This window comes from Branchiostoma floridae, chromosome 7, assembly GCF_000003815.2.
Source record: "Branchiostoma floridae strain S238N-H82 chromosome 7, Bfl_VNyyK, whole genome shotgun sequence".
In the NCBI taxonomy this organism is placed as follows: Eukaryota; Metazoa; Chordata; class Leptocardii; order Amphioxiformes; family Branchiostomatidae; genus Branchiostoma; species Branchiostoma floridae.
The window spans coordinates 23,799,440-23,817,338 of record NC_049985.1 but is presented as its reverse complement, the minus strand read 5'-3'; the positions used below and the strand labels follow the sequence as shown (position 1 = coordinate 23,817,338).

At 38.6% G+C, this 17,899-nt stretch overlaps 1 protein-coding gene across 1 annotated transcript in view; it reads left to right on the top strand.

The window, feature by feature from the left end:
- The window catches only part of LOC118420183, a 34,598-nt gene that overhangs the window by 11,288 nt on the left and 5,411 nt on the right, over nt 1–17,899 (top strand). Inside the window, exons 7-24 of the mRNA XM_035826897.1 lie at nt 3,221–3,466; nt 4,094–5,071; nt 5,330–5,451; nt 5,936–5,984; nt 6,229–6,327; nt 6,773–6,877; nt 7,255–7,395; nt 7,667–7,852; nt 8,234–8,362; nt 8,788–8,892; nt 10,702–10,842; nt 11,218–11,394; nt 11,643–12,036; nt 13,528–13,685; nt 14,207–14,353; nt 14,761–14,991; nt 15,834–16,070; nt 17,621–17,719. Of these exons, the coding sequence (XP_035682790.1) occupies nt 3,221–3,466; nt 4,094–5,071; nt 5,330–5,451; nt 5,936–5,984; nt 6,229–6,327; nt 6,773–6,877; nt 7,255–7,395; nt 7,667–7,852; nt 8,234–8,362; nt 8,788–8,892; nt 10,702–10,842; nt 11,218–11,394; nt 11,643–12,036; nt 13,528–13,685; nt 14,207–14,353; nt 14,761–14,991; nt 15,834–16,070; nt 17,621–17,719 (3,744 nt within the window). The remainder of the gene's footprint in view (nt 1–3,220; nt 3,467–4,093; nt 5,072–5,329; nt 5,452–5,935; nt 5,985–6,228; nt 6,328–6,772; nt 6,878–7,254; nt 7,396–7,666; nt 7,853–8,233; nt 8,363–8,787; nt 8,893–10,701; nt 10,843–11,217; nt 11,395–11,642; nt 12,037–13,527; nt 13,686–14,206; nt 14,354–14,760; nt 14,992–15,833; nt 16,071–17,620; nt 17,720–17,899) is intronic.

Genomic DNA, 17,899 nt, shown 5'->3' with positions numbered 1-17,899 from the left:
CTCCCTTCTGACCCAGGCAGAAATCCCCCCCTCATATATAATATAAACATTACTTCATTAGTACGTGTATAAAATGTGTGTCTACCAGTGAAAACACATTTTATAGCATGTCTCTATGACGTTAATTCACTAGTAAGAAGAAACAATATCGTCTATTGGTAAACCAACGTGAGAGCACGGCCCTCTCACATTAGTTCACTGGTAAGCTTCCGTACTCTATACTAGTGAAAAAGAAAACGTGATAAGGGTTGGTGAGTGGGCCAGTTTAAGTTATTACACGAGTGTCGTCATACTGCTAGATGAATACGTGGGCAACGCGTGTTGCGCCCTACGTATACTGTTATAGTCCTGTTGGAACTGTGCACGAAAATGTAGGTCGTTGGGTTTTACGGAAGAAGGAAAAGACAAGAATAAAAGGCGCAAGATCTGTACAGACTGGGGCGCTTACATCTGCTTGGCCAGTTAGGTTATACTTAGGCAGAATCGTGGGAAGATCTGGACACATTGTATGAATTTTATGGTGTGATAGGACCCATGTGAGCGACACAGAATGATGTGCGGACGCGCGATTGACAAGAAAGACAAGGAAAAGACGCAACGTTTACAAGAAGTTGGCCAAGTTGGTGAATACAGTAGCCATACATCTGTTTTCATTTCGCTACAAGGGAAGAAAAAGGCCAGTTAAATATATATGTAAATGATTGTCATTGCGCGTCATTGCGCCAAAGTTTTAGATGTACAATATCATTAAACCCTTCCTTCATTCACTAGTTAGAAGAAACAATATCGTCTATTGGTAAACCAACGTGAGAGCACGGCCCTCTCACATTAGTTCACTGGTAAGCTTCCGTACTCTATACTAGTGAAAAAGAAAACGTGATAAGGGTTGGTAAGTGGGCCAGTTTAAGTTATTACACGAGTGTCGTCATACTGCTGGATGAATACGTGGGCAACGCGTGTTGCGCCCTGCGTATACTGTTATAGTCCTGTTGGAACTGTGCACGAAAATATAGGTCGTTGGGTTTTACGGAAGAAGGAAAAGACAAGAATAAAAGGCGCAAGATCTGTACAGACTGGGGCGCTTACATCTGCTTGGCCAAGTTGGTGAATACACCAGCCATACATCTGTTTTCAATTCGTTGCAGGGCAAGAAAAATGCTAGTTAAAAATATATCACCAGTATTTGATTGTCACTGCGCGGAAGTTTTAGTTACACAGTGTCATTGAACCATGCTTTCATTCATTCATTCATTCATTCATTCGTTTATTTATTCATTCATTCATTCAAGACACGACACGGAGCTGTACTCGTTTGTTTATTCATTCAATCAGTCATTCGTTTATTCATTTATTAAAGACATGACGCCGAGCTGTACTCTTGACATATAGCGCATCCATCTTGAAGCATCCCACTATCACATTATTTTACTAGAAATAGATATATAGATGGTCTCTATTAGTGAAATAATGTGATGGCAACCCCTTATCACATTATTTTACTAGTAAGAGATATATAGATGGTCTCTATTAGTGAAATAATGTGATAGCGACCCCTTATCACATTATTTTACTAGTAAGAGATATATAGATGGTCTCTATTAGTGAAATAATGTGATAGCAACCCCATATCACATTATTTTACTAGTAAGAGATATATAGATGGTCTCTAATAGTGAAATAATGTGATAGCAACCCCTTATCACATTATTTTACTAGTAAGAGATATATAGATGGTCTCTATTAGTGAAATAATGTGATAGTAACCCCTTATCACATTATTTTACTAGTAAGAGATATATAGATGGTCTCTATTAGTGAAATAATGTGATAGCAACCCCTTATCACATTATTTTACTAATAAGCGATATATAGATGGTCTCTATTAGTGAAATAATGTGATAGCAAACCCTTATCACATTATTTTACTAGTAAGAGGTATATAGATGGTCTCTATTAGTGAAATAATGTGATAGCAACCCCTTATCACATTATTTTACAAGTAATGTGATAGCAACCCCTTATCACATTATTTTACTAGTAAGAGATATATAGATGGTCTCTATTAGTGAAATAATGTGATAGCAACCCCTTATCACATTATTTTACTAGTAAGGTAAGAGATCAAATTGTATGTTCTAGTTAAATAATGTGATATAACTGTGCCAATCACTATCTCATGTGAAAGTTGTTAACACGTTTTTCGACAGAAACACTTTTTAAAACTAAAATAATGTGATAAATACACAGCTCTCATTAGCGATTTTCGTCAAAAATGCCAGTGAAAGAATTATTGCAATGACAACACGAAAAATTGAATATTTTGTGTTGCCAAGTAATTTTTAGGACAATTCACTAAATTATGTGAATCCAACGTAAGCCGTTCTGGCGTTATGCGACATGAAATGTGACGCAGGCCTTAACCCCCAGCCCAGAATTAGGTTAAATACACGTTAACGGTCATGTTGTACCACTGTATAATTTTTACGTAACAGTGCATATATATATAGGTCACTAGCTGAGTCTCTAGCTGTAGTAGGTGTTGGTTTCTTTAGCTCTTTGTTTAACAGCGAACATTTCATTTTCTCCTTCTTGCGAAATCAAATTCCCGTATGGATTTACAGTATGTAAAGACCACCTATCGATATCCAATTTTCAACTATTTCGCAGCTCTAAGGTGAGATGGTACAGTCAATCAAATTCAGAATAGCCACGTGCACCAGGGTCATGGATACGGGTTGTGCTCATTACAAAATTTTTTAGATTAGATTTCGTTGACTATTTTCTCAAAGCGACAGGGGTTTAACGTAGCCTTTTAGTTCGTATTTGATACCTTCTAACTAACTAAATCCACTTCCTTTTGTTTTTGCTAAATCAATCCTATTTATTCTGGGACCGACGGGATGCCTTTTGTGAGTAAAAGATGTGGACCCCAGTACTATGTATTCTGTAATATTTAGCATCAATGTGTAAACTTAAAGCCCAAAAGATGTTGAAAAAAAATGGATTTTTTTTAAAGAATAGAAAAGGTAAAAATGTGTGATTTTTGTAACTAATGTGGACACAGACTTTCACACATCATTCGACAAAATAATTAAGGTAGTTGCTTACTAATAATTTTGAAAATTTATAAAAACTGTTTTGGGACCCCAGGGTGACCGATTGATCAGTACGGGAAGGTGTACTGTTGAGGGTTAACATATTTCACGTAACATTACCTTAGATGGAAAAACAAGACGTCTGATGGCTGATGAACTTAAAAGTAGACCTCTGTCGGGACAAATTCTCTCCGTCTTCCCCGTGGTCGTCACCAGGAGTGTGCAACTGTCAGGAATCACAAAGAGAATCACACAAGATCAGCTACTTGAATACTTTGAAGACACCGAAAAAAGCGGGGGAGGGAAGATACTGGAAATCATCCCTGGCAAACAACAAGGGACGGCTATTATCAGATTCAAAGATCCCAAGGGTAAGAATTTTAAATTTTCCCTTAGCTTTCCAAAGTTGCAGTAACCATAATTACTGTTTTCAAGTCTTAACTACATGCAATTGTTTTCTAGCTATAGTCTATAGAATATATTTTCTCAATCAATGTGTTTTGTGTTTTTCACATGAACTGATACAAGTTATGCAAAATATCTTCTAATTCGCGTGATTATGTAAAACTGCATTACATGAAATAATGGGGGGATTACGTACATATTAGCTGTCATCTAAACCGCCAGGCATCTCAGATAACATCGTCCAACAGTGATTGAGAATGAAATATGTATTTTCAAACTAAAAATATTTATAGGTATATCGTTTTATATTGTGTAATATTCTACTTGGATATTCACACTTCACTGACGTGTCAGTATATTTGTTTCTTTCTTTCAATGGAATCCCATCTTTGTCAGAAGAATGAATAGTTGTAAAATTTGAGCTTTGCCAACACACAAAAGAAACACAATTAATTTTCGATCGATCTTGGTGACATTAGGTAAAGAGAAAATGAAATTGCCAAGGCAGTGTATTAAATCAAACACCTGGTAAGGGATGGTTTCATGAAAAGCGATCAAATTTTGCAACTATTCTTTCTTTTTTGTCCCTGCAGTCGTTCCGACAGTCGTGAGTAAACTCAACCATGAGTTCGGATTCGGTCCTATCGCCGTGTTCGCGCACTATGAGCCACTTGGTACCATAGCCGGGGTGGACTTCACAACATCATCTTCGACACCTACGGACAAAACAACCATTCATCGGGCCATTAAACGCATTGAACAAACACTTAAACATGTTGATCCGCGTAAACTGCGCCTGCTAGAAAAGCAACTACCCACAATTCGGTCTTCTTTCCCTAACCTTGATTTTGATATCACTCATGACAGCCATGAAGTTTTAATCACAGGAGTAGAGCAAGACGTACAGCAGGCACACGACATGGTTGAGGCCAAGCTTGACGAGTTCAAGGAAAGGAGGTGGCAAGTATCCCCTGAAGTTCACTCTGTTCTTCGAGTCTCAGAAGAGATAAAAAAGACTATTGATGAAACTCTGACACAGGCGAAAGTGTTAAACGATGTCGTAGTTGCCGTAAGAGATGATGAAGTGACCATTTGGGCTGTAGACGAAGCCACTGCAGGCATTGCAGCAAAAAGCGTCCGACCTCTATTCGCAGAATTGAGTAGGGATGTTTCAAGGGAAGTCCTGGGAGTTGGTGGCTGGAATAGTTTTATGGCCCAGAGTAACGAAGATGCTAACTTCAGCGCTGTTATGTCAGCTGATAAGTTTTCGGGTACAGTTAAGATCGCGGGCCTTATTCAAGTAGTTGATGACATGGAGAAAAAGCTTGACGACTTTTTGATAGAAGTCGACACGTCGGTAGTCAGTGTAGACGAAGCGGTCTTAAATGTCCTACTTAAAGGTCGGGAGGATGAGATTCAGAAGATTGAAAGTGCCAATGGAGTCAAGATTAAAGCTGTGAAAACGGGTTTCGAGATTTTAGGCCCTCGTGATAGAATGAGCAAAGTGTCAAAAGCACTCATGGATCTTGCTTCAACCGTCATCAAGAGCAAAGAACAGTACAAAGAACCCGGTAAGTGGAATGATGTAACATTGATCTACTACAAAACTACACTGTTACGGTTTAGAAATACATGTCATCATACATGAAATACATGCAAGATCTTCATATCACCAGAGAAGTTCAATTTACAGGTACACAGAGAATTTAAGAGGTAGCTATATTTTGACGTTTTATTGTGTCTCCTAGGGACAAAATACACAAATAGTAAAAATATCTAGGAAAAAGATAAGTAAGTAAAATTATTTTCTGTTTTTTTTTCTGTTTTAGGTCTGCAAAAGCTGTTTAGCAAAGATGCCTTTCAGAACATGTTGAAGAAGATAGAAGAGAACCATAGATGTACCTTGCTGTGGAGCAGTAATACCTATCCACAGGCACCAGCTACGAAACGGGTCAGTTGGAATTGTTATTGGCCGCCAATTCCTTTTTATGTTTGCCATATTGTTTTGCTTGCCTCATTTTATTCTTCTCGTTCCTCATTTTCGGGCATCCGGTTTTAAAGACAGCAACCATGTAATACGTGTCCATGTTCTTAAACATATAATGTTTTACAATTTTTGTTACCAATTACCATATTATGTCTATTTCACAAAAATGGGCAAAAAGCTGATTTTGATTTAGAAAAATTATAGTATGACGACTAGCAGGGAAAACATACTGCGTTTTCGACAAAAATGTCACCTATATAGTTGCTTTACTCTTTCATGTTTACATGTCTAACCAGATGTAACAATAAGGAACACAATTTACAACCAGAGCAACATGAAAGATTAGGGAAGGAACATCGGCCTTGTAGAAGATAATATTTGGTACATTAGGTAGTTGTAGATTCGAGCAACGAATAAATCTTATGTAGATCTTAATTTACCTTTATAGATTCGGAAGCATCCAAGCCCCATTCCACAAGCCCCAACACCGGCTGTCGGTAAGGAAAACATTTCTTTTTTATTTTCCTAATGTCGTTAGTACAAATACAGAACTCGACTAGAAGACAGAGGTAGCGCTTTCTTCTTTGACTTAACACAAGCTGATGAAAAGAAATATTAATAAAAACGATCTGACATAGATCGTAGGTATGGCAACATTATATATAAAACATGCATTTTTTAAAGAGTATGGCTGGTAATGATAGCTGTCACTAACATAATCTATCATCTCCAAACCCTCAGGTCTCCTGAGCGTTGGACCCATCACCATAGACATTCATACAGGCCTGCTCGAGTTTGCGGACACAGATGCGATTGTTAATCCAGTCATAAGCAGCAAAGGTAGGCAAATCATCACCGGTACCTTTACAACTACAACTTGTTTGGAGTCTTGGATGATAAAGACAAAATAGATGTTACGTCCTTCCCGCATCAAATGGTGTTTCGGGTAGCGCCCATCTTTGGTTCTCTGGCTCTGGACATGGGCCACACAATGTCTTTGCTACAACATAGGACAAGTTCACTGGTAGTGCTGTGTGTTCAACTTTTATATTATTTCTAAAATGCTTATATTATTTCTAAAATGCTGAGTGCCAAGCAGAGAAAGCAGCAGCTACCTCCTTTTTTTTAAATCTTTGGTATGACAAGATCGGCGATCGTACTCACGACCTGCCGAATGCAAGGTAAACGCAGTACACATTGGTTATCCCTCCGGTTATCAAAACTAAAACGGTGTTTAAATACTGACATCTAAAAGAAAGCCTTTATCTTATGATTATAACTGCAGTGTTCACAGTGATTGGCGAGGCCCTTGTGGAAGCCGGAGGCGAAAGCATCAGAGGCAATTGCCAGGCCAACTGGGACAACAAAGTCAATGGTGTTCTTCTCACAGGTCAGGAACGCTTTAGGGATACCTAAATATGCCATTTTCTGTCTATTTTTTTACTATTGTTATGTGTCTCATACGATTTTCGTATGGTGTGTAACTATCTCTAGGTATCCATACATGTATGTGTATGTGTTTGAAAATCTTTTTAGATTTGTTGCAACACATTGTAATGATTACAATTATATCTATCTATCTATCTGAAGTATCTATCTATCTATCTATATCTATACATATCTATCTATCTATCTATATCTATCTAATATATCTATTTATCTATCTCTCTCTTAAAAATTTAAATATATAGATATATCGATGCTCAAGGTATTCTAATTTATAACGGCATTATCTAAGGTTTCCATACATAACTGTCCTTATCCCAGATGCCGGCACTCTCCGGTGTAAGAAGGTTGTTCACATGGTGCTCCCCAAAGCGGATAAACTTAGTGAGGCAGTCTGCCAGTGCCTTGTTCTGAGCAATCAAGCCGGACTGACGTCGATTGCATTCCCTGCCATTGGAACAGGTAATCTTATTCTGTGTAACTTTTTGCTGTGGTTGGTTGGGTTGAGGGGGCTTTTCGGCCTGTAATTCTTAAATGACTTAACATATAACCACCAAATCATTAACAATAAAAACCCTGTCTGAATAGGGTTAAACAGAAATATAGTACATTTGATGAAGTTCATTTGTTGCATGCGGTAAAATTATAATCATAATGTCGTAAATTAAACAGCTTTCTGTAGTAAACCTTAGTTAAATATCTAAATACTAATACAATTTGAATATCGTACCAGGTCGGTTTGGGTTGACCCCATCCCAGTCAGCCAATGCGATCCGAGTTGGTATTGAGCAGTTTGTCCGACCAAACCCGAATCCCGTCCTTACAACAGTTAAACTCACCATCTACGACGGACAGATGTTAGCAGACTACAGGGCCGAGTTCTGTAGCATCCCTAGTGAACCGGGACCTGCCGCCATAGGCAAGTATTTTATTAGGTTAAGTCAATGTGCAATGTTAAAAGTTTAATTTTCCGTGTTCTTCGGGTGTAAAATTATCTCAGCCACACAAAACTGCATCACAGCAACAAAACGTTTTCCATTTGCTCTTTCCTTTGGTAGTTCTGACTCAGACAATGTCAATTATTTTATTTTCCATAGTGTACGTAGTGGCGAGAAATATAGTTGTGCAAAGCATGTGCACTTGTTCCATTCCAACCATTGCATCAATCTATGACGTCCTAGTATACTAACGGGCACGGCATAAGCTTGGGGTCCGACTTCTTTCAAGAGAGTGTGAGGATTCAGACAGTTACAGATATTGAACATTAATATATTTTGCGCGTATGTCTTTATTACTACAGGCGATATAACAACACCAATCCCAGGTCAACAAGAAATGAGCTTTGGTCTGGTAAGAATGCAGGTCGAACAGGGAGATATCTGTCAGGAGAAAACCGACGTTGTTGTCAGTACTGTCCTTAAGAATATGGGTAAGACGTTTACATCATTACTTTAGATGTCTTAAGGAAAGTAATAATAATAAAAAAGACATAGGTAGATCTTTTTCGCAGAAAACACAATATTTAAAACCAAAAGGTCAACGCCCTGTTTACAGGCAACAATGATAGTTTTCTTTTCCAAGCAACAGAAATGTTTAAAGGAACGTAGACGTTTTCAAGGAACATAGCCGTTTGTTTGTACCCTCCTTATGCTACTGAGCACCAAATTGTTTAAATATTTCTTCCAGCTCTTCATTCATGTTGTGAGGTCAAGAATGAATTTAACTGATTCAGCATCAAAGCTCACTCACATCAAATGTTGTTTTTGCAAATTTAGGAAGACATGTATATACCTAATGACAAATAGTGTTTTGAAATAAAATAACTGCTGCGCACATGTCCTCCAATACTTTCAGGGTTCACTGTAGTCACAAAGGCACTTGTAAAAGCAGGAGGGCAGTCTATCGCTGATGACCTAAAGGAGGCATGGCCAAAGCGAAGTGACATAGGGGTGTTCACAGGTATAAAACACGCAAACAGTTTAAAATGTTGAAAAAAATATATGGCGCCCCCGTCATTGTTGATGGATGGTGGTAACGTAGATTGATTCTTTAATTCATCTTAAGAAGAAGTCTGGTTCTGCGTCCAGGGTTCTTACTTGTGACATGATGACGTGAAAGATTTATACATTTGACCATGTTATTGTGGTTTCTTTTTTTCCTTGTTAATGTTATTGTCTATGTTGTTGAAAGTTGGAGCCATCAGATCACAGTAGCAAAGAACAGCGTGCCAGTAGTGGAGCCTCGACCCAAGGCTAATTGTTTGATGGCTATGTACACGTGATGAATCGTGGCCAATGAATGAATCATAATTAGATCAAATATCAGGCCTACCCTATATCAGCCTTACACTGCAGTCTGGTATTCAACAGCTAGTCAGTTAAAGAAGCGTAAAAGCGTTCAGGTTGCAAATTAAAATATATACAAGTGACCGTAGGTAACATACTCTCTGACATGATCATGGTTTATGTCGGCTTTGATGTTGTTGTTTTTTTGTGTATGACTCGGTGTTTATATCACATACAGAACATATCACATCAGCTTATAGCAAAAACTTACTTGAAAGCTAACATACCTATCACTGCAAAATTTAAAACATAGTCCTGTACGCATTAACAGCGAAATCAGCGTCTCAATCGAACGACACCGAATAAAAACAGCAACACTGGAACAATGGAAGAGACGCACACCATTTTAAAAAGTGGGTCAATGACAGCTGTGGACATAACATAACCCCATATCTGCTTCGAGATAAGTAATTGCCGAACCCTATCGTCTACAAGCCAGCTGTTCCACAATACCAGGGAAATAGGGATGATTTCTAAAATTATTACATCGATAATGAAAACAGCTCCCGGGAAAAAAAGATCCCAAGGATCAAACACGTTCTAACCATAAAATGAATATGACTATCAACCGCGCAAAATGTTAACAGTATGCCATGTTAAACCAACCTCAATACTGGAAACGCAAAGCCCGAACGAGATAGCATATTCCGACGAGGACAACATCTGCTTGATGGTATCCAATTACCACAAGCGATCACAAGGAAGACCTGAACCACTATACCGTAGGGGTGAAAACTGAAATTATACATCCATAATAAAAACAGCTACGGCGAAAAAAGAAAGTGCATCGTTTCGCAACTGAGTACAGACGACATGCCAATCCACATGCGATTGCGGCATATGGAACTTAGAGATATAGGTGCAAACACTCAACGCACAAAGTGATTACAAGACTCTGTTGCTGGAGGTTACCCTCCAGTCACAGAGTAACAAGTGAACAATCGTACGACGCTGGAAAAAAAATTGAACATCACAGGACGCTCCGCGACGGCTGACTTTACTTATACCCCTGTCACATTATCCACGCTCTTCAGGCGTATAGCAGGAAGTTCAACCATATTTAAGATCGACATATGGTTACGCGTATTCGTGACGTATATGCCATGCCTTTTACATTGTACAATTGTTGTACTATAAAGTTATTATGATAAGCGAGGCTCGGGCGACTCGTCGTCCGATCGATTTTCGCGGGGTATTACGAAACTTTACCGTACGATTTACCTGCAATTTAACGCAATAACCGTACGACATACGATGTATACTTTCGTAGGCACATCGTATGATGTATGTGACATAGGGCTTTTGGTAATATGGAGCAGGGATAACACGCATATTCGACTTCTGGTCACTATATCATCATCCCCATATAAGACAAAGATTGGCCCACAGAGAACAATGTATTTCTTTGTGTTCCTCTTCGCAGACGCAGGAAGACTTGCAAGCAAGAAGATCGCCCACATGATCCTACCCAGTGCTTCGGAACTGAAGGACGCTGTACTAGCCTGTCTGAAGAAAGCGGACACACTGGGAATGAAGTCAATATCATTCCCCGCAATAGGAACAGGTACCGTTATATTTTTACACTTTTAATTAGACAGACAATATGTAATTCGATCATGTTGTTTCCAATACGGATAAGCGCTAGCTTAAACCTTCGTCACCATTCACTCGAATTTTCAACAACGTCAAATTGGCCAACAAAGTTTCTCTGGCGCTTTAGACGTACCTAAAAAGTAAATGGGAATTATACTTCGTATCGACATTTTCATTGTAATGTAGAATTGCGGTTCTACGGGACATCCCAAGATAATGATATATCAAATATTTCGGTGGCTGAAATGTATTTAGTTAGTTGTGCAAGCATTTGAAAAAAAAGAGATGTTGTCATCACATTGGCATACAAATGTAACAGATACTTTCTTCCTTGCAACACTTGTAGGGGGCTCGATGTCTCAAGTAGAAAGTGCACGAGGAATATACAGCGCAGTCCAAGAATTCGGCCTTAAAGAGAATCCTCAGAACCTTACACTTGTGCGAGTCATTGTCTATGACATTAAGACGCTGGGCACTTTTCACTTGACTATGCATCAGTTCTCCAGCGACGGACATGTGCCTGGTAGGTATTACTTCAAGCAGCTGCAGTTGGCAGTTTGTTGTTTTGCATTTCTTGCACTGACGGATTTGTTAAGAATATTAGGATTTTTAAACATCCGTACTCATACTGACTGGTCGGGAACTTATAATTTTTTGGAAACCACCGCTTCACAGCATGACAGTAGACAGTAGACAGTTAGTAGCCCAAGTGTTATTGGTTAGAAAAGTTTTTTTTTTTCATTTAGCCTTTTTCTCCTTTACTCTCATCAGCATCACCACCTGCATCACCTTTAAGCTCATCACCACCTGCATCGCCTTTAAGCTCATCACCATCACCACCTGCATCGCCTTTAAGCTCATACCTCTCATCTGCATCAAGACGTGCATCGCCTTTCCTCTCATCTGCATCACCTGCATCAAGACGTGCATCGCCTTACCTCTCATCTGCATCAAGACGTGCATCGCCTTACCTCTCATCTGCATCAAGACGTGCATCGCCTTACCTCTCATATATATCAACAAGTGCATCGTCTTTACTCTCGTCAGCATCAACACCTGCATCACCTGGCCTGTTCGGATCTATTGACGTGCAAATTCAGCAGGGAGATCTGACCATGGAGAAAACAGACGCGGTCGTTAATCCTGTCAGAAGCGATGGAGGTGGGTCGTGTTCAATTCTGCATGGTCATGCGACATGAGATGTGTGTCATTGAGTTTTGTGAAACTTGGTTTAGGTCTGAAAAACACCCTCCATAGTATGAAACTGTGTTAAAGCAAAGCGTAATCCTTCCGATAGTTGGCATACATTTTAAAAACGAGTTGAAATTGTCCATACATTAACATTTCAATACGTCTCTCTTATATTGCCGAAGCAATGTTTGTACAAAGGTCACCTTAAAAATTGGCAAAGACATGTTATGGAACAAAAAAGTTTAAGCTCCGTTTAGTCCCCAGTCGGTCTTTTTACCTCCATGAAAAAATGGACGTATAGTTTTGAGTGTGTCTGTGTGTGTGTCTGTGTGTCCGCATATTGTGGTCAGCATAACTTGAGAATCTCTTGATGGACTACGATGATATTTGGTATGTGGGTAGGGGTTGGGAAGACGAAGGTCAAAGTCAATTTTGGGCCCCCTGGTGTGTAACCTTGGTACTGCAGCGCAACTTCCGGTTTTTCTATCTCGGTGTTCTGAACATGCTATGGTCAAGATTTTTAAGTATTAGATAGCTCTTGTGCTCAGGAAAAAATGACATAAGTCTGGGCCCCCTAGCGTCTAGTTTTGGGATAGCAGGGGCATTTTTGTCAAAAACTTCTGACGAGGATAACTCAAGAAGGGAATAACGGATTTTCATGATTTTTAGTATATAGGTACCTTAGACAATGTTGTACAAGATAAAATACTAATTATGCAAAATAGGAGCACATTTGCATATTTAATGAGAATATTCTATCATAGCATTTTTTTCAATGTATCTCTTGTCCCGTACGTGATATGGTCGTGACATTTGGGTGGTAGATAGCTTTTAGCGTCATGACAAAGTGGGGCAAGTTTCAGTCCCCTAACATTCAATTGTGGAACTGCAGGGGCGTTTTTGTCAAGACACTCCAAAGAGGATAACTGCAGAAAGGAACGACGGATTGCCTGCATTTTAGGCATGCAGGTAGCTTAGGCAAAGATGTTCATAATTATATACATGTTATGCAAATGATGACTGAATTTGCATAATTAATGAGGAAATTGTACAGTTCCATTGTTTTCAATAACTGGACCTCAATACATGTAACACATGTTAATTATGATAGGTGGAATATAAGTAGATACCAAATATGGTAATGAGGAACTTATTTGCATAATTTATGTAAAAATTGCAAAACCTCTTTATGATTAATAATGGGAATTTTATAATTGTGAAATGTGAACGTTAGTCAATGATTAACAACACCATGCATACATTATGTTAATGTCTTAGTCAATTGCATGAAATTTACGAAAGCTTTAAATTTTCATGGAGGTATGAGGTCGCCGAACTCTAGTTTATCTAGTCGCAAACAAGTTCTTCTAAATGTGGAATTGCAGCTGTTTATTATTATCTATAGTATTTTAAAAAATGAAAAGGTGTTTGTAGAAAGAAGTGAATGTAAATACTAACATGTAAGTAAGGAATTTGTACAATGTTGCAATTTTAATGGAAACTCCATTTTCCCCAAAGGGTTCTTTGCAGTGGGGCATGCTCTGGAAAAAGCTGGTGGCGCAAATGTTAGGACAGACTGCCAATCGTCCTGGGATAAGAGAGTGAATGAAGTGCTCGTGAAAGGTAAGGATTCAACCCAATGCTAATGACATCGCCATGTCCATAGAAATTTAGGCTACAGCTGAAAACACAACTTTGTTTGAAACTACGATGAAGTAGTACGAACAAGTGCTCTACTGCTCTATCTGAGACTTTATGATATTCTGGGGTATAATAAAGGGTTTCTAAACCTGACTGAGTTCTATAAGGTGCCACAAATCATTGCTTCCTTTGTGGCCGGGGAAAACAAATCTTCCCATCACTGTACCAGCCGTAACGTCACTGTTCACGATGTAAACGATTCCTTTGTTTTGTCTTTGAACTGCGATGCCATTCATCCGGGGTATGTGGTGGCTCTCATCAAAGGTTAGAGATATCCTGAGAACAAGATATATGCCCCGGATAAAATCCATATTTGGGAAATTAATAGTTGGTTATGGAGAAATGTCGGATTTTGATTGGTCGACGTCATCTGGATAATCTTCTTCATCTTCTCTAATCAGGCAATATGACAATAACAACTTAGTTGTCATTTTCGTATGCAGATGAAGCAGGAGGTAAACTTAAGTGTAAGAAGATCATCCACATGGTGTGTCCAGATGCGAAGTCAATGAAAGGAAGGGTGTTGGAGTGTTTGCAGCAGGCAGAAAGCAACGGTCTTACATCTGTAGCCTTCCCGGCCATCGGAACAGGTGATGTTCATCATGAATATTTAGTAATTTAACGCTTGTTCACCCTTATCCACAAGGTTAACTACACCCGTTGTTCTGAAGAAAAAAACATGGTATTGATGGATATCAGATTAACGGAAGGTGGATTCCAACAACAATATTTTACCATGTTTCATATGTTGAATTAGTTGTCGTTATAGCACTCTATCAGTTATACCTGTATGCCAGTTTCACTAACAATTGTTTGCTGTTTAGTTCCGCGATGGCGTGTGGTATTTAAGGTCTTCATTCAAAATCCCGACTGATTCCTGCACACAAACATATGCACAGGACAAGCTATAATAATATACATTATTTCTGTAATATGTTATTAATGACATAAATTGCATAGAATCAACTTATATTTTTCATTGCTTTTATCTCTAAAGGAGGGTTCGGCGTGAGCGCTGCGGACGCCGCGAGGGAAACCGTCCAGGCGATAGAAGACTTCGCCTTGAAGCATAACCCTAGGAGCGTTAAGCTTGTACGAGTGACGGTGTTTCAAGCATCAATGGTTGCAGAGTTCCAACGGGCGCTGCAGACTGCTCTTCTGAAAGCACCGGTCGCGCCGACAGCAGGGGCGGCGGCAGCAGCAGTAACGCCAGTTGTAGCACCCGTTGGTAAGTTTTTATTGTTTAAGTGTTATCAAAAATACATGTATTTTAAAGTGCATTTCCTTTCATTATACAACTGCTGCAAATCGGTTAGAGCTGCATATGCCGATGCTAGTATTGCAGCAGCATTTCATGACATGAAATTGTTTTTATAATTTTTAGACACCACACCGTGCTATAGACAGTTATTCAACCCATTTGATTAACCATATACAAATTACTTTATGTGCAAAATAAATGTATTAGCTAATCATAAGTATAAAAACAGAATGTGATCTTCCTTTTCTAAATACTATGTGCGTAACTTTATGAGTATTTGTACTGATACTGTCATTGCAGTGCAGCCATGATATCAATATTTATCAATGTGTGAAACTCTAGCATGCTATGTGCGTGTTGTAATTAACAAGTGTGATTGCAGTACAGTACTAGTATGAGCGTACCGTACCTTAAATGTACATTATGAAGTGTCCATTCTCGCATTGAAGGTTTTTTTTTTCAAATTCAATTTTGGAACAGTCCATTTTTGCATAAAGAGTAGGGTGAAGTGAAAATTACTGAATTTGCTTATAAGCAAATACCGGCCTTTCTATAGTTTATTTTGTGTTCTTAAAGCCTTGCGATAATTGCCAAATATGTTTTTTTTTTTAATTCTTTCAAGTTCTTCTAAGCAGACGACATTTTTAAGATGGTTCCCATCGTTTTGGTATAAATGTTTTGGCCGTAGATAAAGTATAAACCTTACTGGCGAACCACCTCATCAAGATAAGAAAAACAGGCCGAGGCATGTGGGAAGCCGGGACATACCAAGACACCTTTGTCATGCTTACATTTTTTTCGGTTTTAAGATACAACACGATCCAACGCAGACGTTGAACAAGTCGTTGAAGTAACTTTCTTCGCCTGTAAACAACTGGACGTGGACAACGCTAAGACAAAAGTCTCTGAAACCATCAACAGATACATTACAAAGGAAAGTGTGAGTGACGAGCGTCTTAAGTCGACTGTCCAACTCTTAAATGAATCTGAGAAGGACAGCATCATTCAAATGGGGACAAAGAAGTTCGTGCTTGTGACCATCACAGGTTAGTTTAACATGACATATTATCTGACCTAGGATTAACCAAAAAAAAAATCAAAATTCAACCAGATATCTCTAGATAATATACAACCGGCGTCATAGCAAAATGGTTCATACATGGATACTTTCATTTATTTTTCAGGTATATTCTCGGCCAACTCGTATCTTAGATGTGCATGACGTCATTTTATGACGTCATTTTGACGTCATTGATGTTGCTATAGGCAACACAAGTCCTAATAAACATTATTATTCTGTTATCTTCACTTGTTGTTACATTTTTGTAGCATAACAAAGTTTTCTGAGAATACCCTTTTTTCACGGGTACGGCTAATATAATCAAATTGATGACGTCATAATCACGTCATCTTACGTCAGCGTAACGTCAAACGTCAAGTAATCGTCAGATATGATGTTGATATCATGTCCTCAAATTTTGATGGCCCTACGGCACATCGTGTTAGAGTTATAGGACTTAGAAGTGGAGGGCCTGAAAATCCCCCCTCCCCGCCCAGGGATGACCAAGTGGGGTCTAAACGGACCCCAAATGTTTTGTTCATAAAATCTCTGTTAGAATTCTTATTGCAACCTATTTTGACCAGAGGCTAATTTTGAGGCCCTCAGCAAGTTTATGTCGCATAACTCATGAACGGCTATTGCTAAAGCTACGAAGCTTAGTAATTTATCTATCTTAGAAATATTGTTACAAAGGTTTTTTTGTCAATTTAGTAAGTTTTTCATTTTTGTTGTTGCCATGGAAACGAAAATTGTTACAGGCATATTTTTGCCAAAATTTGCCATTTTCGATTTTAAAATGTTTTCTTTGTAAACTACACTTGTTTTCTTACAACAATTAAATTCTATGAAATTCAATGTAATTTTCATTATTCAAAATGTATAATTCATGCTAATTTTATGACGCCATTTTTCAAAATCCAAGATGGCCACCCTCATTAGCTAAATGACGTCATAATGTCGTCATATTAGATGGCGATGACAGGGAAGTTTTTGTGAAGATCTAGTTTTACGTGTTTATTATCCTCTGAAGGTTTGGTGGTCATAGGTTTAGTAGTTAGAGAGTTTTTCTCCAAAGTTTGTTTTGAAAAATGCACAATTTTGCTTGGGTCATTTTGGACCCCAGACGGACTGAACACAGACTTTCTTTGTAGTTTCCACAGTAAAACAACCAGTATTCGTATTACTGAAAACTTAAGTATAGAATGTATGGCAGATATTGGCTGACAAAAACAGAGAAACAATTTTTTAGATCAAAAATGTTCAAATGACACTTCAAAATTTACGCCTGGGGTCCAAATGACCCCACTTGGGTGTTTGAGGGTTAACATAGACGAAGGCGATACAAACTTCCTGCAACATATGATCCACTGCTCGCCGAGTCACATGTGCCATCTACATAACGTGACGTCACAGAAGCAGTGGATTGTTCATTCCTCGCGAAAGAACTGTTCAGTCAGAAACTTTGGAAAGATTTTCGTGTTGAAAATTACGTACACTTTAACTTTTCCATTATATATGTTCCATTTCCTTAAATAGGTAACCATATTGATGTAGCTGGGCTTACAGATGATGTTGTGGGAGTGCTTAGGGAAATTGAATTCCTTTTGTGGGAGAAAAAGACAGCCTCTGACGCAGGTGAGAAATCCATGTAAAGACCTTTTGACTTGAGAGTTTGTGTCAGGATAAGGAGAGGATACCCACGAAGATTTGTTTTAAAGGATGCCAAAGTTTAGTCGGCTTGATGTTACAGCATATTATGTTACATGGCATTGTTACAATAGTTCAATCGTCGAAAATACACAGGCTAGAATAACC